The sequence below is a fragment of the Aulonocara sp. 'chitande type north' Nkhata Bay genome, linkage group LG6, assembly GCF_057382095.1.
Source record: "Aulonocara sp. 'chitande type north' Nkhata Bay isolate Kocher_YH1m ecotype deep benthic linkage group LG6, A_spYH_male_GT1.1, whole genome shotgun sequence".
NCBI classification, from domain to species: Eukaryota; Metazoa; Chordata; class Actinopteri; order Cichliformes; family Cichlidae; genus Aulonocara; species Aulonocara sp. 'chitande type north' Nkhata Bay.
In genome coordinates, this window is record NC_141349.1 from 16,264,949 (window position 1) to 16,287,296 (window position 22,348).

A 22,348-nucleotide genomic window follows, 5' to 3' on the forward strand; every position below is an offset into this window, starting at 1 on the left:
CACAGCCATATTTGACAAAATCCAAACTGTGAATTAGGGAGTAAATAACAGCAACAAAGAGTCAACACTCATGTTAATGAATCTATTTTATAAAATATCAACAGCAGCTCTACAAAATGTTATGCAACAGAAATAAAGCGTAACAGTTTCACATCCGATTATGTTACAGTAGTAGAGGACACAGTGGGTCCTGGTACATTTTTTTATTAAACTAAATCTCACTCTGCTCAGATGGCAGGTTCTTTGTCCCGACCCTTTCAAACTGCAGAAAACTGTATTTGTAAAAGGATCATAAGTGGAGTCTTTTCAGTCCCAGGCTGAGGGTGGCGTGATCAGTGCTGCATGTTTGTGTTCTCCGTCAGCGTGTGAGTGAGCTCCGGGTTTGGATCCCAGTTTGCCAACAGGTCGCTGAAGTCTGGCTGAGCGCTGTCGAGGGTGTGCATGTCGTGCTGCGCTGGGACGTTATAGTGCATGTGCGCGTTCTCGTCCGTGCGTGTGAGGTCCTGCGAAGGCGAGGCGCCGGTCCTGTGTGCGATGTCAAGCGTGTTACTCAGAGTGACCAGAGGGCAGCTGTGGATCGGCTCGGTCCAGAAACTGAGAGGCAGGTGCCGTTTGATCATCGGTTGGCCTCGGCCCTTGCTCGGGGCCCTGAGGTCAAACAGTTCAGCCAGGGGCCCCAGCCCACTGCTGTTGCCTTTTGCAGCCGCGGCTCTCTGCTCTTCAGGACAGGCCCTGAAGCTGTTCTCCTGCATCTCAGGACTTCCTCTCGCTATTCTCATCAGGTCGTCATAGTAACGCAGACGCCCACTGGTGGTGATGGAGATGGAGTCGCTGTAGATGTCGCACGCCTCTCGGTCACCGGAGCAGCGACCGAAATAGCGCTGCACATCGCGACTGATGATGTCGGCGAACCTCAGCAGCTGCTTGGTCACATCCAGAGCATGGTGAGCGGGGTTTAAGAAAACCTCCTCCAAACCTTCTTCCTCTTCCTCCTGAGCCTCAGATTCTTCGTCCTCCTCGTCTTCATCTGCCTGTCTCTCTTCTTCGTCTTCTCTCTCCTCTGGCTTCTCTGGCAGCGTCTTCTCGTAGGCACCGTCCTTACACGGAGAATGCTGAAAAATCATGGGGAAGTAGGCCGGAGTCGGAGCCTGGATGAGAAAGTTCCTGATGACACCTGCAGCCATGTCGGCTTCTAATCCTGGTGAGATGAATGAAGAAAGAGGGACAGTAAGAACTTGATTGGGAATAACAAAAAAAGGATAAAACGCTTATATTGAGTTTCCTTACCTTACCTAGCTGCCAGGTTTAGTGTCTGTCCAAGAATAAAGGTCTGGCCTGGGTCACTGATGGATTTGCTCGATGTGCCCTCCAGGACCGGCCCTGTATATATACCTCCGCACACGCCAGTAGGCGTGTGTGTGACTGGCGTCGGATGAGGCAGCTTCCAGGACAAATATTTGCGCGCGGGATTGGTCAAACACACATTGTTCACTTTATCACTGGGCAACCGGGGAGGGGGGCCGAAGCTAATGGACCCTCTGCTAGGGGATGATGGAGATTTGTTATCCAGACGCGGACACAAACACATCATTGCCTTTTTCCGTCCCTGTTATCAGGCTAGTTAAAGGATAAAAGAGCATGAAATCAAATCACATGCTGTTTTGACTTTTAAAGGGGAACACTTTGAACCCCCATCAGCCCACCACATGCCCCCTACGACAGCAGGCTAACACACAGGCTGGCCAGACACACTCTCCCTAACGAACGACACAGTGTAATATTCTTTAAAGCACCCAAGTAACGCGCCATCGGCCGCTGGTTGACTTGGAGGGTAAAACAGAGAAAATCAGAGTGCCCTCAAGGAATAAACTGATAAGCAGGTTAGCTGTTAGCATCTCATGGTATAAAACCACTCAACCAATTAAAGCTGACAGGGAGGAGATACTTTATCATTTATTGTCAATATACAAAAACTACAAACTCTACGGTGTTGCACCATCTTTCTATGATTTACAACTTCCCTGGTTTGTGTCGGTATTTGGCCTCCTGAGCTTATTCATTCAAAAAGATTTTAAAATAGATATTCAGATACCAGATGTCATATCACATAGTTTTAAAGTAACGTTTTAAAGACCTGCACCACCAATTGTGAAGTCCATAAAATGCCGTTCAGCCTCTCGGTTTGACATAGACCTAAAATAATGGCCACAAAGACAAAAGTAGGTTTGTTTTCAGTGCTGTTTTTCCAAAAAGCTACCAACATAAACCCATGTGCTTTTCTAACTTAAAACTTAACTCATGCATCATTAGTTCCCCAGACATGGATTAAGGCTAGTCTTGGACTAAAAGCTTTAATCAGTGGAGATTGTTACTGATTATTGACTTAGGCTTAGTCTGTGTCTATGAACCAGGCTGGTACTGCTTCAGAACAAGACTCCTTTAAAAACACAAAGAGAAAAACAAAGACAACAAAAATTAAGTTTTGCAATATGCTCTAAGTTGGTACTTACAGATAAAGTTTAAACTGAAACTTGAATTTTTGAAATCAAAAAGGAAATACACTCTTCACAGAAAACTGCACAATAATTGCAGTTGTCTCACAGATTAAGGCCAATTTGACCTGGTTTGCACTGTAACATTGTATATACGTGTCTTGCTTCTGTTTATATGTGCATGTAGAGCATTATTTAATGTGTGTGTGTGTGTTATCAGGACACCCTGACTCCCCTGGTCTGCCTGTCATCAGTATCCAGGCTTCTGTGTTGATTTTAGGGCTAAAGATCAATAGCAGCAATATGTCAGCTCTCAAGAGGCTGACAAAGAATTACACACGCTTTTAGGCACACAAGCACATAGACACGCAAAACAAACACAGTAACTTTGTGATTTGTCTAACATGTTATATTCATTATAAAAAGCACACATGCAAACTAAAGATTTTAGACCACTTTCTATGACATACATACAATAGATGTTTGTACAAGATAAATGGCAATTATCGTCAGTTGTCATTCTTTAATATTTAGTTATGATAAATAAAAATGAAGTCATCATAAAATCTTTACTTGCTTATACGTATGGCCTTTGGTAACAAACTCAAAAGCTACAGGTGTTCATGTAAAAAGGAAATTTAAAGAAGTTCAGTAGTAATGTTTTTAAAAAGTTATTATTTTTCCATTTTTAATTAATAGATGTTAGAAACATGCAAACCTTTGATAAAACGGTGAATTAAGAATGACTGGGACGTGATGTCATATCCTGTCCACTGTTTCTCCTCTGTGCACCCCGTTTTACCTGTGTTATTTTAAAATTAACTAAATAAAATAAAAAAATATTATACATATCTTTGCTGTTAATTGAAGGGAGAAAATTAACAGAATGGAATAATTTAAAAAATGTGATTACATTTTAATAAAAGTTCTTTTTAATCTCAAAGACATGAATTAAAATTACATCAAATATCAAAATAAATCTTTTTCTTTGAAAATACTTGTTTATCACACTCTGAAAACTATATTTGAGCAAAGTCAGGGACATTTTTCCCTTTCATATTTACAAAAATATAAGACTGACTGTACATTGAACACTTAGACACAGAGATGAGATTGTCCTATAACAGGGAGGAGAATTTGGGCAAAATTGTTATAGAATAATGTTGTGGGCTTTGTGAGTTTGTTTCTGTAACAGTTTAATAAATCGTCTTTCAGATAAAATCAAAAAATCATTGAAAATCTGCCTCTTTTTGTTTTTAAAACTTTACTACCTTCAAACTGAATAGTAGGAATGACCTGTATAAAACAATTATGACCAGTAAAAGACTACTGACTATCTCACTTTACTTATTATGTAAACCTACATGTGTATATCCATGTATGTACATGGTTTGTGTGCATACATTCATATAGAAAATAAATCTACTGTTATAAAATATAGAGAAAAGCATATTTGCAGGAAGAATTTACATTTCATTTCAAACACAATTGGCACAATAACTGGATGAAATTAAATCAGAGGATTTCAGAAATGCAAATGCAGGTATTTTTTTAAACTGCAACATTATAAGTATACAATCTCCTGTCCTGTAAATTAAAAGGAATTAAATTGAAGTGAGTCAGCTGAGAAAATGGAATTATTAAAAAAGATTTACTAAATTACATTCGACTTAAAAAAAATTAGATCATAACTTTTCATATTAATTTTGTTAAAATAAGATACTAAAAGATAAAAGTAGTATGTTACACTGTATTCATAGCATAAAATCACTGACATTGTAGCACTCAGAAAACATAATTTGAATGTACACTCATTTTAATATTTCTAACTATAAATGCTTTTATAGATTGTTTGTATCGTCAATTTCAGGTGTTTCGATCGCTGTTCTCAGACTTTGCCAGAACGCTGGGATCTGATCTTCATCATCAGGCCACTCCAGGTACGTCCTGGAGTTCATCACTTTCCGCAGCCTGATGAACTTTTTGGGGATGTTATTTTTGTCAATGGGCTCCAGTAGAATCAGCACAACTGCGTCATCGTTTTGATCAAACAATCTAAAATGGGTGTAGTCAAGCTCGTACTTGCACCACTCGCTTCTGACAAAGTTCTGGGAGAGGACGAAGAGCGTTCTGTGACTCTTCTCTATAGCGTCCATGATGTTGTCTACGATCCATCCTCCGGGAACAAAGTCTCTCTTGTGGAGGCAGAGTCGGAGGGGCGGTTCCGACTGCTCCAGGGCCGGGATCAGATGCGCCTCCACCCAGCCGGAGTCCATTTCACTGTAGGACACAAAGGCATCGTACTGGAGCACTCCCTTCTTCAACTTTGGCTTTCTCTTTGCTTTTAGCCATGCCCAGGTCATCTTCATGTACCACACAACGCTGAACTTATAACACAGACCTGCAATGAGCACACACAGCACCAGGATGCCTAAGCAGAGCAAAGAAATCGCTAAAGCTGTGTGGCACTCAAACACTGACAGCTTCACGTCTGACACTCTCTCCCCCCTCACTGCATCGGGAGAGTCACAGATGTAAGACTTTAAGTCATGTCTAACTACAGTTTTGTGGTTCATCAAGTCATTTGTCACGAAACCTACAAAGTCACATGAACAGACGTAAGGGTTGCCAGCAGCTTCCAGGACCCTCAGGCTCTGGTAATCATGCAGGTTTTTACTGCTGAATTTGGCCATGTTGTTGTCTTGAATGGAGAGAACTGCGAGGCTGACATATAAATGCCCATCTGGGAGATTTCCAAGCTTGTTGCCAGAGATGTACAGCTCTTTGAGAAGCGGCAACTCAATGTTAAAGACAGTCAGTTTATTTCTGGATAAATCAAGGATCTGTAGGCTCTGTGGTAGGCAGGATGTCACCTCAGGAAGAGAAGTTGACGAAAGGTTTAAGAACTTGAGACTTGCTGGCCAGGAACAAGTCGAAGGCATGCTGTCAAATGAGTTTCTACTCATGTCGAGGTTTTCCAGCTTTTCTAGTCTAGTGAAGAGTTTGCTGTTGATTGAAGACAAAATATTTTTGCTGATGTTGAGTGTGCGGAGATTTAGAAGGACATCCTCCTTTCCATAACACATCATTTCCATATGTGCCAAATCTCCGATTATGTTGTCACTGATGTCCAAAACCTCCAGGTTTGTGAAATGAATAATGGATTGACAAGGAATGGCAAACAACATAGTGTTTATCATAGATGTCCTTCTTACTGGTTTCATCATACTGTTTAAGAAATTCAGGGCAGGAAATCTGTAGAATGAATGAATATCAATGTTTTTGAAGACGATGACATCCAAGCTGTTTAGGCTTATGTGATGCAGACGGACTTCCTCTTCATTTTTGAAGATGTGAGAATCTTCAATGGCAAAAAAAGTCAGATCAGAGCCCGACAAAATATTCACAAGTTGTACACAAGCTGACACAGACATGTTCACATTTTTGAAACTAAGACCTGTAGCACCACGCTCGATGGCCACGTGAAGTGGGAACATTTGCAAACTTTTGTTAAACTGTGTGTCAGTGAATGTCACTGTTGTGTTTGGATGAACAACGTCTAACAATATAGCTCGTACTACTGCTAAATCTCTGTGAAATACTCCATTGAGACTAAGTGTTACATGGCTAATGGGTCCAATTTGTCTCAGACTCCCTCTGTTAAACACTTGCAGATGATTTCCTTCAAAAACAAGTTCCTCAAGACCAAAAAGGCCAGAAAAATCCCTTTTACTGACAGACTGAAGGAAAGGTCCTCCAAAATGGAGGGTCTTCAAGCTCCTCAGTGGCAGGAAAAGGTTTCCCTGACCAAGTGTTGAATATTTGTTTCCCAAAAGATTCAAGTAGTGGAGAGAAGTCAGGTTCTGAAACCAACCAGAAGACAAAGTCTCCAACTGGTTTGAGGACAAGTCCAGTTTCTCCAAATGAGTCAGTGGGTGAAATGCGTCTTCATGGATGGTTTTGATCCTGTTGTTATTCACGAACAAAGCCCTCAAAGTGGCATATGAAAGAAAGTCATCTTTCATTATCGTCTCCAGTGCGTTTAAAGAGAGATCGAGCTCAGTGATGAGTTTTGAAGCGGCTGCAGGGACTTCTCGAAGGTTTTGGCTCGAGCAGTCGCAGGATGTTTGTTCACAGTGGTGACACTGTTGACTGGTGAGCGACGAGCACTGAGATACTAACAGGACAAACACGAGAAACTTCATGACTTTTTCTCCTGAGTGCCTGCAAAACACAAACACAAAATCAAACTCAGAGCTTTTCTTTCAGGTGGGGAAATTACAGTTTGACCCACTGGCAGCAGTCGAGTGATCATTAAGAAAGACGCGTCTGCAGAAAAGACATCAGGGACCACAAACGTCTGAACCAAATTCACACAAACACAAATTCTTACTTTTCAGAGGAATAAAAGAACAGTATTATATACGCGTATGCCAGTAAATCATCACAATAACACAATGTACACAATATAATCTACAATCTTTAAATAATTGTCTAATAGTTGACACTTGACTTGCTTTTCATAGTGTGGAATTTGTCTTGATTGTTATAGAGTTCAGAATGTTTCACTGAAGTAGGAAAATCATGTGTGTCTTTAATTGCAAATAAACAAAGAATTTAAAAATGGAATTGGAAAATGTTCTTGAAAATGCATTCAAATTTAATGTTACTGATGTTATATTTAGTTTTTCAACATATCATTAAAACATAATAAATTCTCTGGTCAAAAAAACAAGCTTAACAGCTTTATGCCTGCACAGAACAAAATAATGAGAAAATACCTTCATAAATGTCCCGTCTTGGTCACAGTTGAAATGTCTTACACTTCTTCTGAACATTCAGAACAACTTCTGAAGTGTCCTGTGCCACTTCTATTGGTTGTGGCTTAACTATTTCCCTATGTCTGGCATACATCCTGCCATATTAGGAAGTGGTGATACAGAAACAGAGTGGCAGTTTGTCTGCAGGGCTTTGGGATAAGAATAGGATAAATGGTTTCTCTGGTTTTACTGTTCAGTTGTCTGTAAAAAGCTTCCTCTATATGTTATTTGAATAAAATACATGTGCCTTCAAACGCCCAACAAAAATGTTTTTTGTTAAATATTCAAAAAGTAAAGCAAAAAAAAGAAAAGGTGCATTTAAGTTTAAATCCTAAAAGATTAATTCCATGCCGTGTGAGAATGAGTGTGTACGCTATTGAAGAGTGTGGCTGTACTTGTCTGCACTTGTTTTGTCTGACTGGAGGAAAAAACAAACTCCCTCCGTTGAACGGTTACAGTTATTTGACGGTCGCATTTGTGCTGCAATTAGCTGCTTTCAGTTTGTGACGTTAGCTGAGTGAATGCTGACCCCAGCCTAGCAGTCAAGCTTTGCACTTCAACAGGTAGCAAAAGCAGGGATGAGCAGTCACACTGCAGGCTCCTTTTCTGCCTGTTTGTGTGTCTAAAGTAGAATCACTCAAAAGTGTCTTTGTGCTGGTTTTCATCTTTTCTTTGTGCTGTGAGCTTTGTTTTCACACCTAAATACTGAGAGAAAGATCATATGTTTGCCGTCATTAGCGCAGGGATTTGTGTTGGTGTGTAGGACTGCAACCTCGAGATTTATAATGTTAAATGCTCATTATGAGACAGTGTGGTTGAGGTTATTTTACAGAGTAACATGAAAGTAATGTAATGAGTAGAATAACTAATTACTTTCTCCTGGGAGGTATTAAGCAATGTACTTTATTACTCTGGCGGAGGTGCGGTCTATGGCTTCACTGCAGGGGAAACCAAATATCAACTCTGTTAATTATAATAAAAAGCTTTGTACGAGCATGCTGTGTCATGATAGGCTGTGTGGCAGGCAGGAAAAAAGGACCTGAAATGCAGGACTCTCAAAGACGGGACTGGAACTCAAAATGCAGCTTTACTGTTGGAAAAATCTCCTCATAAATAAAACTCACAAAAATAACACAAAGCTCTGAACAGAGAAACTAAACAGGAGTACAAGACAAACACACAGCTTACTGAGGGTAGGAAACATTAACGACGCAACAGAGAACAAAGGAAAACACAGGGCTTATATACACAGTGGAGTAATCAGGGAATAGGAAACAGGAGGGAGACACAGCTGGGAGAAATTAGGGCTAACGAGACAGGGGGAAGTAAACCTGAATACACTGACATAGGACTGAGACTAACAAAATAAAACAGGAAACGAGAAACAAATCACAAAGACGCAAACTTGACACTGAACTAAACCTAGAAGAATAATCAAAACAGCACAGCTAAAGAATCAAACCATAAATCATAATACAGAAAAATACCAAAACACAAGAAACTGAAAATGCCGTGACATGTTGAGTGTGTTAGGTAGTGACTGGGGTGGCTATTGTTACTTTTTAAGAAAAGTCTGGTGTATAATATGTGTAATAATTACTTTTTTGAGTAACAACCCCAACATTGATCACAACAAAAGAGGAAATATATGCAGCATGCAATTCATTTGCATTACTGTAATGCCTGTGATACGCTGCTTAGCATGTTAAAGTGATGGTGGTCACTCTTGAAGTGGAGCCAATGAGAATGCGATGAAGGTCCATACGAGAATCGATAAGAAATTGAATCGATAATTGATGTTAATAATGGAATTGGAATCGCTAAATTCTGTGATTCAGCTAAATCAGCTAAATTGAGAACATATATTCTGCCACCTGGCTGGCCTGCAGGGTTGCTCCACCTATGCCCAGCCAGCCCCCAGGACTGCTCTACCTCGGCTGCTAAGATTCCCTCACAGGTGGCATAATCCACCCATCTTTGTCTCCCTTTGGTGCTGGATTTTCCTTCATGGAAAAAAAAAGACAAAACACTCGTTCTTAACTTTTGTTTTGACTGTGAAAGTGTACGCAGGGACCAAGTATGCTTTACCTCTCCTCACAACTGCTTTTGAACTGCTTCAAGGTGAGACTATCTTTACTAAACTGGAAGTCTGTAACACTTATCATCACCTGGTCAGAATTAAGGTAGGAGACGAATGGAGAACAACATTCAACACCCTTTTGGACATTTTGAGTATCTGGTTATGCCAATTTGTTTGACCAATGCCCCTGCAGTGTTTCAGGCCCCGATCAACGATGTGCTACGAGATTTCAATAATCACTTTGTGTTTGTGTATCTAGATGATATCCTGATCTTCTCTAAGTCTCTCCAGGAGCACTAGAAACATGTGCGTCTGGTCCTCCAGCTCCTCTCGAAAAACTGTTCCTATATGACAGGAGAAAAATGTGTTTCTGTTAGTGCTGTCAGCGTTAATCTTGTTTAAATTATGTTAATGCCATAACCGCATTAATGCGGTAAATCTCCGTTAGCAAGTTAACGGAGATTCACCCCGTGCGTGGGGCTGCGCGGCGTCAACGCGTTAGAACCGCGATAATTCGCTAACGGAGATTTGCTGCGTTAAAGCGGTTATGGCATTAACATCATTTTAACGGGATTAATGCTGACAGCACTAGTTTCTGTGTCTCTTTTGGGATTCATTGTGGGAAGAGAGCAACTGCAAGCAGACCCTGTAAAAGTAAAGGCCGTGGTCGACTGGCCCGTACCCTCAGACAGGAGACATCTGAAAAGGTTTCTGGGTTTTACAAGCTTCTATTAGAGGTTTATTCGTGGTTTCAATGGAGTTGCGTCGCTACTAATCAGTTTAACCTCTCACAAGCACCCTTTTCAGTGGAACTCTGCAGACAGATTCAGACAGCTCTCCACTACATCCACATTCTCACTCAACCTGACTGAAGTAAACAGTTCCTAGTGGAAGAGGACACCTCAGATTCAGGTGTGGGAGCAGTCCTCACCCAACAAGACATGGAAATATTCGTCCATGTGGTTTTTTTCCCCCTCATTACCTCTCGCCTGCAGAGAGAAACTACAACTTTGGAGGTTTCATAGTCTGGACCAATCACAAGACTCTCGCATATACTAATGGACAGACTGAGCATGCTAACAAAGAGGTGGAAGTTGCTTTGGTGCATCATCTCTTCTAGGAAATTAAAGAGGAGTAGAAAACAAAAAAAAGGAAAAAACTGAGCAATTCCAGACAGGATTATATTTTCTTTTAAACAAAATTTAATACAGATGGATAAGTGAGTACTTTATTGCACCAACCCAAATTGTGTACAAAGAGCTAAACTTTTTATTCAGTCATCAAATTCCTTTTTTAGCACATTTATATGGCGAGTCAAACAGGAGGACTTTCAAATATTTTTAGAATTGCAAATTCAGATTAACAAAATCTCCAAAATTACTGTTTTAATGGTTAATTGTAGGGATTAATTGAAGAAAGTAAATATTTAAAAAAAAATTATATAAATTTTATTATATTTGCTTATAATAATACCTGCTTTCAGAGTAAAGTTGGGGACATTTTAGCTTTTAGAAAATGTCAATATAAAAGTGAGTGTATATTCAAAATGTGAAATATAAGTGCTTTTATAGATTGTTTGTATCGTCAATTTCAGGTGTTTCGATCGCTGTTCTCAGACTTTGCCAGAACGCTGGGATCTGATCTTCATCATCAGGCCACTCCAGGTACGTCCTGGAGTTCATCACTTTCCGCAGCCTGATGAACTTTTTGGGGATGTTATTTTTGTCAATGGGCTCCAGTAGAATCAGCACAACTGCGTCATCGTTTTGATCAAACAATCTAAAATGGGTGTAGTCAAGCTCGTACTTGCACCACTCGCTTCTGACAAAGTTCTGGGAGAGGACGAAGAGCGTTCTGTGACTCTTCTCTATAGCGTCCATGATGTTGTCTACGATCCATCCTCCGGGAACAAAGTCTCTCTTGTGGAGGCAGAGTCGGAGGGGCGGTTCCGACTGCTCCAGGGCCGGGATCAGATGCGCCTCCACCCAGCCGGAGTCCATTTCACTGTAGGACACAAAGGCATCGTACTGGAGCACTCCCTTCTTCAACTTTGGCTTTCTCTTTGCTTTTAGCCATGCCCAGGTCATCTTCATGTACCACACAACGCTGAACTTATAACACAGACCTGCAATGAGCACACACAGCACCAGGATGCCTAAGCAGAGCAAAGAAATCGCTAAAGCTGTGTGGCACTCAAACACTGACAGCTTCACGTCTGACACTCTCTCCCCCCTCACTGCATCGGGAGAGTCACAGATGTAAGACTTTAAGTCATGTCTAACTACAGTTTTGTGGTTCATCAAGTCATTTGTCACGAAACCTACAAAGTCACATGAACAGACGTAAGGGTTGCCAGCAGCTTCCAGGACCCTCAGGCTCTGGTAATCATGCAGGTTTTTACTGCTGAATTTGGCCAAGTTGTTGTCTTGAATGGAGAGAACTGCGAGGCTGACATATAAATGCCCATCTGGGAGATTTCCAAGCTTGTTGCCAGAGATGTACAGCTCTTTGAGAAGCGGCAACTCAATGTTAAAGACAGTCAGTTTATTTCTGGATAAATCAAGGATCTGTAGGCTCTGTGGTAGGCAGGATGTCACCTCAGGAAGAGAAGTTGACGAAAGGTTTAAGAACTTGAGACTTGCTGGCCAGGAACAAGTCGAAGGCATGCTGTCAAATGAGTTTCTACTCATGTCGAGGTTTTCCAGCTTTTCTAGTCTAGTGAAGAGTTTGCTGTTGATTAAAAACAAACGATTTCTGCTGATGTTGAGTGTGCGGAGATTTAGAAGGACATCCTCCTTTCCATAACACATCATTTCCATAAATGCACGATCTGCGACTGTGTTGTCACTGATGTCCAAAAACTCCAGGTTTGTGAAATGAATAGTGGATTGGCAGGGAATGACAAACACCTTGGAGTTTATCACAGATGCCCTTCTTACTACAGTCAGCATATTTTGCATAAAACTGAGTTCAGGAACACGGTAGAACCAAACAATATCAATGTTTCTGAGAAAAATGACCTCCAAGCCTTTCAGGTTTATGTCAACAAGAAAGACTTCCTCTTCATCTTCAAAGAACTGAGAATCTTCAATGGCAAAAAAAGTCAGATCAGAGCCCGACAAAATATTCACAAGTTGTACACAAGCTGACACAGACATGTTCACATTTTTGAAACTAAGACCTGTAGCACCACGCTCGATGGCCACGTGAAGTGGGAACATTTGCAAACTATTTTCAAACTGTGTGTCAGTGAATGTCACTGTTGTGTTTGGATGAACAACGTCTAACAATATAGCTCGTACTACTGCTAAATCTCTGTGAAATACTCCATTGAGACTAAGTGTTACATGGCTAATGGGTCCAATTTGTCTCAGACTCCCTCTGTTAAACACTTGCAGATGATTTCCTTCAAAAACAAGTTCCTCAAGACCAAAAAGGCCAGAAAAATCCCTTTTACTGACAGACTGAAGGAAAGGTCCTCCAAAATGGAGGGTCTTCAAGCTCCTCAGTGGCAGGAAAAGGTTTCCCTGACCAAGTGTTGAATATTTGTTTCCCAAAAGATTCAAGTAGTGGAGAGAAGTCAGGTTCTGAAACCAACCAGAAGACAAAGTCTCCAACTGGTTTGAGGACAAGTCCAGTTTCTCCAAATGAGTCAGTGGGTGAAATGCGTCTTCATGGATGGTTTTGATCCTGTTGTTATTCACGAACAAAGCCCTCAAAGCGGCATATGAAAGAAAGTCATCTTTCATTATCGTCTCCAGTGCGTTTAAAGAGAGATCGAGCTCAGTGATGAGTTTTGAAGCGGCTGCAGGGACTTCTCGAAGGTTTTGGCTCGAGCAGTCGCAGGATGTTTGTTCACAGTGGTGACACTGTTGACTGGTGAGCGCCGAGCACTGAGATACTAACAGGACAAACACGAGAAACTTCATGACTTTTTCTCCTGAGTGCCTGCAAAACACAAACAAACACAAAATCAAACTCAGAGCTTTTCTTTCAGGTGCTGGTGTGACACAATGTAATAATGAAACAGCCATGCTAACAGCTTTGGAGCACAGCTGGAGGCTTCGTGCTAATGTCATAAAGTAATGTGGTGGGGAAATGGTGCTAATGTCATATCAGGCTTGTTTTCAACACTTTAAGAAGTGGTGGAATATGAGATTCACATCATACATGTGTTCTGTTGACATCTGTAGCACTCTGTGATGCTGTCATATCAAAATCTCTGAGGAATGTTTACAGTCTCTACAAAATCTTTAATCTGTGCATTTAAAAAAGAAAAGAAAATAATGGAATTGGTAAATATTCTTGAAAATGAATTTAATCTTAAGTTTTTTTTGATATTTTTATTTGTTTGTCATTGCATCGTTTAAACTTATTTAGAGGTGGCAAAAGTACAGACTTTCTTTACTTAAGCAGAAGTACTGATACAGGTGTTAAAACATACTCCAGTAAAAGTTAAAGTACTGAAGCAACGTTTTTACTCAAAAGTGAAAATGCACAGTAAAACTAAAAAGTAGCTCCTTTAAGGACAATTCTACGAGCCATTTTCTTTGTTTTGCTATATTAATATATTTAAAAAATAATATGAATACATGAGCATACAAATGTTATTCAAATCTAAATTGTAATTGTAGTGGATGTACTCAGCTTGAATCTGTTATCTAGGACAGACGCAGTGAAAATAACTATTTTCTGTTCCCTACATTGTAGAGGCTGACTTTGCTTCCACACCTAAACAGTAAAGTGAGCACAGTCAAGGGTTACAGTGGGATTCAGCAGATGGGGGAACACTAAGATCTGTGTAGTTGATCAGCACAGGGAAAAGAATCACAACTCACAATAATTTCTAATATGAGCTTCGGAGAAGTTTCTTTATATACAGGCTGTGATCAGCAGCCCTTCTGCTCTTTGTGGAGTCACACAAGTGAATTCAACAAGATGTCAACAGATGTTTCACAGATGTCTTTGCTTAGCTCCATTTCCTACACTGACACTGTTAGGTTCTGCGTTGCCAGTTACCTTGTCTGTAAGAGCTCTGCTGACGCCTAGTGGCAGGAGCTGGTCCTGTGTTTTGTGGTTGACCTATGTGCTGCTGATTTGCATTCCGTCCTCCAGTGTCCTATTTTTCCACAGTAAAAACATACGTCTCCACTCCTATCTTTCCTTCTGAAATCTCCCTGCTGCGCTTGTTGAGGGGACGGGGCCCCTGCATACATCATTTTTTCACTTTCCTCTGAGCCTTCAACATCAAAGTTCAACATCATCTTAACACTTTTAGCCTTCGTGCTGTTGGGGAAAAGATCTGCACCAGCTTTTGTTTTGACAAGTGTGATAAAGTTCTTTATTTTCATGTCATAGAGATTATCAGTGGCAGTCAGCTTCAATAGTTGTGAACATTCTGGATGAATATTGTTTAAGAATGTTGTTATGAAAATCTGATCATTTCCTCCTTCAGGCATGCATGCCTCATTAGTCCAGCAGTGTGTGAAACGTTTCATAAACACTAGAATGGATTCATCTGGCTTTTGCTTACACATGGTTACTGCATTTAAATCAATTTTATCTCTAGACATTGTGAGCAGAAATCTCTTTAGATTTTGAAAAAAGGCTGTGATTTTGTCATCATTTATCCACAAAAACGAGGTGGTGTTGGCTGCTTGGTCATTTTTAGGGTCTAGTTCCTCTACTTCTTCAATAAGCTGAGATTCAGTCACACCTGGGATTCGTTGACATAATATATATCTATAGTCAGGCCCACCCAAGTGGTGGTATCTGGTACTTCTCTGTAATGCAGAAACAAAGGCTGTAGGATTTTGTAGAGGATCGGGAAGTTCTTTAATGGTTGCTGCTAACTCTGAAATTTTAGGGGGTTGAATGCAACACATGTCCCCTATTATCATGAACGGGAGGGAGGTGCTGACGTCATTAAATTGTGATCCCTGCTTTTCTTTATAACGGGTGTTTTTGTGGGGGCCCTCTTGAGTTTTTTCCTCTTTTTTCTGCTTTAAGTAGTTCCTTATTAAATTTCTGGTGTTAGTTATTGCTTTTGGCACAGTTAAACCATTTGCTACTCTAGTGTGGCGCTGAACATGATTATCTATGACAGAAACGGCTTCCTGCAGTTCAGCTTCCGTACGTTCAGTTAAAGGATCTTTCATGATTTCCTCACACTCTGCCATTAACTGTTTTGTTTGCTTTTTATGTTCCTGTAACTCTCTTTCTCGTTCAGTGTATTCTCGTTCCTGTCTTTGATCTAGGTTAAACCAGTCATCTTCTTCTGATTTAGGTGTCATTTCAGTGCCTTCCTCACTCCTTTGGGATTCTGCTGTTAAATCAGGATATACGCGCTGATGACGTGCAGCCGCCGCAGCAGCTATTAATTCTGTTTTTTCATCATAAGGCGGCGGAGCCGTAGGTTGAACGGATGGGCATATAAGGCTAGTTTTTTCTGCAGTGGATTTACTAGAGCCTACACTGGCTTGATTTAAAGCATTTACGTCTGGCTCGGGTCCTTTTTTCCATAGTGGTAGCATGCGATTGGTCACATCACGACATTCTATCATATATTTTTTACAGGACTTTTTAATCAGCCTACTTTTCTTATCACAAATAGTATTTAACATTTCTACTGACCTGTTTTCTGGCGATAATCGTTCGGGATAGGGCTCCGGAAATACATTAGGATGCATTAAAGTTATAGTTCTTAAGTTCGAGACGAAATCAGTCACGTAAGCACTTCCGCATGTTCTGGATACGTAATCATGGAAGTCTTCATTGATTCGCGAGCGTGGGTTAAACGTAACCGGAAGTGGGAGTCGTACTGAGCCGCTATTTGTGATTTTATATTTTATTTTTTTCGGTTTTACAGTTAATTTTGATTTTTTATCGGACCCGTCTAAGGTCTTTGAATTATTCTGACCCATGGTCAGTGATTTCCAGAGGGGTTTAGACGCTTTGAAGGATTTAAGTTAGTATCTATTTTTGCTGTGGCACACCTGAGGTTACTTGATTTTTTGCTAGCAATTTTATGTTTTTAGTGAGCAACTTCTCACTTTTTAACGAGCAACTTCTCGTTTTATGACCCCAGGCAACTTCCTGTGTCCTTTCTGCTGGTGAGCAACTTCTTAGTTTATGACAGCAGGCAACTTCCTGTGTCCTTTCTGCTTTTATTTACAAAACAACAGGCAACTTCCTGTGTTTCTATGTGGGCCACTAAATAAGGCTCCTCAGTGTATCCCACTTGTTACTATGTGGGCCACTGAAGAAGGCCTCGTCAGCGTATCCCGTTTCTATGTGGATCACTGAGAAAGGCATAACACAGTCTTATAAAATAAAAAGACAAGTGCCTACCTTCGTCAGGATCCCACTTCTCGACACCAAAATTGAAGGAAACTGTTTCCAGGGCCTACTCCGTGGATCGGCTTCCTCCGAGGCGTGGACGTCTATCAGCAGAGAATGTACCTTCACCTATCAGCAGAGAATGTCCCTTAGTCTGTAACACAGTCAAATATATTCTCAAGTAATATTCAAGCATGCCATTCAGCGTGTTAGTACGAGCAGCTCGGGAGCAGCTTGGGAGAACAAGAAAACAGAGACTGCTTTAGATTGTCTTCCCAAAGTGACTCAACTTTATTCACAAGTACAACAGTTTATATAGAGGGTAAAATTCATGAGACAGCAGATTTATCAGTTTAAACCAGTACAGACCAAGATAAGGCAGCGTCTTCCTGCCCTTGGGTGAAGAAGCATCCTTTGTGTAGTTTATTAGTTCAGCTACAATTGTGATTATCTCAGCGGCATATTTTCAAGGCACAAAACGAAGAGTTCTTACATTAGTGAAATCTGAAACAAACCATTTGGCCTTCAACAAGCGTCTAAAAGATTAAGAAACTAATGTAGCTGAGGGAGTGATCTCTGTGGTATTTCAACCTTGTACCAGCCTGTGATTCTCACACATCAATTCTTGGGTCAAAGAGAAAAATAACTAAAACAAAGGGGCCTTATTGAATGACAGCGTTTTCCTGTATAATGTCACTATAAAACAATATCCAGTAAATGCTACCATGGTACTAAAATACCTAACAGACACTATACACTTTATACCTATTTTAATACTAGACGGTTGATATAAAGTCAGAATTCAATGAATGTATCTAAGCATAATCAGCTTAAATGCAAATTGATCTCTGCGACACTAGATTTGCAGTTTATCAAGCGTCACTGAGTCCTTACCTTTAAACCTAACCTCTCCTGTCCTGTCCTCTTACATCTTTCTCCATCTCTGAGTGAAGTTTGCTCTTTTTCTTTTCTCTGCCTGTAAAATACAGCAGCTGGACCTTTAGCTAGCAACACACAGTGAGACAAACTGAACACAGACAGTTTGTGTGTTTGCTGATGTTTGTTGAACTGATAGAAATGTTGCACTTCTGCCACTTAAAAAAAACCCTCGTTCCCCTTTTTCTTCCTCGCTAGCTATTTTTTGACTTTGTTACTTCCCACCTCTTAAATTAACTGATCTAAAAACAGGTTTAATCGGGTTTAGAAGAGAAATGAAGAAAAATAACTCAATAAATCTTGCTGTGTTCCTCACAGGTGAAATGTCCCGTCCTCCTTCTGCACAGCCAGGATATTGACTGCTTTGTAAGGGCCCTCCACTACTTCTGTTTGCCTAAATTATGTCTTCATGCCTCACACTGGTCCATATTCAGAAGTAGAGACAGAGAAATAGAGTGACAGTTTCCCTGCAGGGATTAGAGATAAGAAGAACAGAAGCTAGGTCGTAGTTTCTCTGGTGTCTCATTTCTTTCATATATTTTGTCGAGCATTTGAATAAAATGTGTTTATGTTCAAGTGCACAAGAAAAATGACAATTGTTAAATATTCAAAAAACATAAAGGGAAGAAAAAGACAAAAGGTGCAGTTAGGCTTAGGTCATAAAGACTTGACTCCATCCTGTGTGAGAATGAGCCTGAAAGAGTGTGACTGTAGCACTTGTTCATTGTGTTAGATTGAGGGACTAAAGTTAAATAAACCGCAAGTAATCCAAAATGAATCTGTGTCAGCGCCAGCTTTCAGCCAACCTCAGCCCTCCTGTGATCAAATAAAGAAAATGAATTTTATAATCACACTAACAATCAGCATTCATTGTTGTTTGTTAGTGTTTGTTCACTTGCTGAAGCTTTAAAAATAGTTCTGTAACAGTAATATCAATATGGACTTGGGAAGTTGCTTACTTTGACCAAGATTGCAACATTTTAAGAGCAAAGAATCTGACACGTGTCAGCATTTAGACAACGGGAAATTCAAGTTCTACTTTTTTTCTGCATGATGGGAAAGTTTTAATGTGGACTTCCACAAAAATTTGTTGTGGTCAGTAAAAGCAGAGCACTGCTGCGGAAAGATGCTGTTAGGGAAATACAGCTTCATCCACAAAAACTGCTTATTAACCTTTATAACGGTTTGACTGAACTGCACTTAAACTCTGCTGCTATGTTTTAGGTGTGGTACGTCTTTCCAGATGTGCAAGATGTCAATTCCATATGCATCGATGCATCCACATAGCGTCAGAGATGCAGAGTTTTGCACTGGGAATAATAAGAAGCTGGATAGTCTCTCATCTTCAGTGGAGAGGGCAGAGGATCCAAGTTTTTCAAAAAGAATTGCAAATGTTGTTTTGTCTTACGTCAGAACAGTTTTCCAATTTGCCTCAGTTCATATTAATTAAAAATAAAAACAAAATAATGGTTTGTGGCATTTGCAGATCACTGCATTCTGCTTATATTTACATTTTACATGCTTTTCAGCTACTGGAGACAAACTGAAGGCAGAGACTCACAACCAGTAAGCAGCTGACGGTAGCTTGCACCAAAGGTTTGTTTGTTTTTCAAAAACTCTATTCTGAATACATGTACTGACATACAAAAATAAAATTGCCATAACTTGACCTCATGTTGCCTGCTTCTTTTCTTGTGTGTCTGTGGATGTAAAACAGTAACACACTTTCTGCTCTGTGTGTTTTTAATTGCAAATAAATGCAATATGTTTTCATTTTAAAATGCAGTGCAAAAAACTTCTGCTCTAAATCTTTTTTTTTTTTTAGCAAAAAGCTTTTTTTTTTGCCTGTTGTGGAAGTTTTCCATTTAAATAAAGCCTGCAGACGAGCGGTGAGCGGTAGCTAACATTCTTTAATCAAAACACACAAAGAACAGACAAGCAAGCTTGATGAAGTCCCTGCATGACCGCGGGACAGACGGTCAGCAGAGTCTCCCTGAGCCTAGCATGGCTCTCAGTTAAATACCTTCTCCAGGAACAAAAGGCAGTACACAGCTGTTTCACACCTTAAGGTTCACACTCCCTTGCTTCCTACCAGAGTCCTCAAAGACACAAAAGACTCTTCCTGTGGAGTTGTCTGCTTCCCCCAACTTCCTTACTAGACCCCCAGCATTTGTCTTACTGTATGAGTGTGAGACATGTTAAAATCCAGTGGCACCAAGGTATCATACAATAAAATAATGTGATTAATGCATAAGTAAAAGAAATTCCTATACATGCCCCTTCCTGATTTCTTATGTTTTAACATGTTTGTTACACTTACATGTTTCCAATTTCAAATGTTAACACAGATGTTCAGAGTAAATACAGATTGTAGTTTTTCAAATGATGATTTCATTTAGTTTGGGGAAACAGCTCTCCAACTTTACCTCATGTAGAAAAAGTCATTTCCTTCTAAACCTAATAAGTGGTTTTGTCATCTAGCAAGAACTGCAGTCAAGCATTTGCAATAACTAATAAAAAAAAAGCACTTGGGACAATTGTGTTGGTGACAGCTTTTGTTATAATATCAATAATATTTCTATGAATATGGGATACTGTTACATGTTTGCATAGACTTTTGTGGAATATGGAGACACTCCTGGCATTATATGAGCAAAGTGAGACTCATTTTTTAGGGTTGGTGGAGATGAGTGTGAAGATCCAAACAATCCCTGTCAGTGATGGAGAAGCTTTGATGAAAATATTTGGTAAAAAGTTCACCAGCATGAAGGAAATGAAGTTTCAAACTTTCCTTAGGAGGAGCCCAGCACGCCTGCTTAAAGAATAGTAAGTGTGGCGATGTGGATGCTTGCAGCGACTGCTGTATAGAGGCCATCCTGCTACACATGAAACACATCAGAGTCATAATTGTTATTTTAGTCACGTGTTTGTTTATTATCCTTATTGTTTTATCTGGGACAGTTTGCAGACATCTCAGAGAGAGGAGACACCAGCATCTGAACAGAGACTCAAACCAGCAACCTGCAGCTCCCTGCTTGGCTGCTCCAGTTTTCTCCTCACTCATGTTGCCCACCAGTGATTTCTTGCTGCCCACCACACAGCAGGCTAGAATATGCGCTGAGCCTCAGCACCCAGTACTTGGACATGTTTTCTTTATTAAACAATGAACCAGACCCCAAAAAGTAAACAGCTGTTATTGCTAGGCAACGGGAGCAGCATTTGGAGATGCAGCACCTGACATTCCTGACCATGTGGGCGGAGCATGCATGAAATGGAATGTTTAGTAGAACTGTGCAACACAAGCACTTAGTTCCAGCATGTTTCATTGTATCCAGACACAGCTAGAGACACATCTACAGCAGCATCTCTGTGCAGGACAAACGACAGTTGACGAAGAAACATCGAAAACTTCACTTCACTCCTCTACAAAACGTTGGTTCCTTTGTTTAAAAGGCCAAAATGAATCAAGGGAGATCGAGAAGAGGATCGGCGAGTGCTTCACCTCACAATACAGTACAGCTGATTCATTTTAAATTTCAAATGATACAGGCTGAAAATGTCAAATTAAAAGAAGAGGCAGAAAAATCAAGAGGAGAAGCTAAAAATTCAAAGTTTGAAACTGAAGTAGTATTGCAGGAATTACTGGATGTGGGTCTCAAACTTAAAGGAGAGAAGATGAGAAAACAACAAGCAGAAAACGAGAATGAAAACATGAAGAAAGAACTGTTGCAAGCTCAAAAAGCATTGGAGGAAGAGAAAAGCACAGCACAAGAAGCCAAAAATAAATATCAAACTGCAAAGAAGGAGGCAGGAAATGTGATGCAGGAATTACAGGAGGTGCAGGAAGCTTTTGAAGAGGAAAAAAGCAAAATGCAGTTGGCAACACAAGACGCTGCAAATGTAATGGCTGAAGCTGAAACACTAAGGAAGGAATTACTGCATGTGAAGCAACAACTTGAAGAGGAGAAAAAATGTAAACACGAGACAGAAAATGAGATTGAAAATATGAAGAAAGAATTGTTGGAAGCTCAAAAAGTGTTGGAGGAAGAGAAAATTAAAATACAGGAAGCAAAGAAAGAAATGGAAGATACAAAGAGTTACACTCAAAACATGAAGAAGGAACTGATGAAAGTGCAAGAGGAACTTGCAGAAGGGAAAATTGAGTTGAAGGTATTCAAGAAAGAAACGACGGTGACCAAGAAAGGCTGCAAAGATGAACTTAAAGAAATACAAAAGCACAAAAAGGAAGCTAAAGAGCTCCTCAAACACAAAGGGAAACTGGCCAAACAGCAGCTGAAAGAAACATTTAAAGATGCCGAGGAGCAGCTCAACAAAACCTTAAAAGAGCTGAAGGCAAAAGAAAAGCAAGCCGAGGACAGGAGGGGATTCTGGAGCAGACTGCTGAGAAAGAACTGACCCAGCAGCATCTTCCTCCTTCCCCCTCTCTCAACCTTTCTTTCACAAAAATCCCCCCAAACTTTACTTGGGACGTTTGTTTGTTTTTTAAAAACTCTATTCTGAATGCATGTACTGACATACAAAAATAAAATTGCCATAACTTGACCTCATGTTGCCTGCTTCTTTTCTTGTGTGTCTGTGGATGTAAAACAGTAACACACTTTCTGCTCTGTGTGTTTTTAATTGCAAATAAATGCAATATGTTTTCATTTTAAAATGCAGTG

General features: G+C 40.2%; 3 protein-coding genes across 5 annotated transcripts; all 3 read right to left on the minus strand.

The window, feature by feature from the left end:
* Nucleotides 1–332: 332 nt before the first annotated feature.
* On the minus strand, nt 333–1,191 carry percc1 (proline and glutamate rich with coiled coil 1). The gene has a single exon (XM_086295238.1). It carries the CDS (start codon nt 1,182–1,184, stop codon nt 333–335), a length of 852 nt encoding a protein of 283 aa, XP_086151364.1. The 5' UTR covers nt 1,185–1,191.
* A 3,116-nt stretch (nt 1,192–4,307) lies between these two features.
* LOC147327560 (toll-like receptor 2) lies at nt 4,308–7,295 on the minus strand. Its single transcript, XM_086295236.1, has 2 exons — nt 7,274–7,295; nt 4,308–6,716 (listed from the first exon to the last, which is right to left on the minus strand). Exon 2 carries the CDS (start codon nt 6,695–6,697, stop codon nt 4,334–4,336), a length of 2,364 nt encoding a protein of 787 aa, XP_086151362.1. The 5' UTR covers nt 6,698–6,716; nt 7,274–7,295; the 3' UTR covers nt 4,308–4,333.
* Nucleotides 7,296–10,579: 3,284 nt separating this feature from the next.
* LOC147327561 (toll-like receptor 2) lies at nt 10,580–17,699 on the minus strand. Of its 3 annotated transcripts, none has more exons than XM_086295242.1 (2): nt 17,625–17,699; nt 10,580–13,340 (listed from the first exon to the last, which is right to left on the minus strand). In XM_086295242.1, the coding sequence occupies exon 2, from the start codon at nt 13,319–13,321 to the stop codon at nt 10,958–10,960; it is 2,364 nt and encodes a 787-aa protein (XP_086151368.1). In that variant the 5' UTR covers nt 13,322–13,340; nt 17,625–17,699; the 3' UTR covers nt 10,580–10,957. The 3 variants fall into 3 exon arrangements, with proteins under 3 accessions (XP_086151368.1, XP_086151366.1, XP_086151365.1); XM_086295240.1 differs by lacking the exon at nt 17,625–17,699 and adding an exon at nt 16,743–17,397; XM_086295239.1 differs by lacking the exon at nt 17,625–17,699 and adding an exon at nt 16,026–17,397.
* Between the last annotated feature and the right edge of the window lie 4,649 nt (nt 17,700–22,348).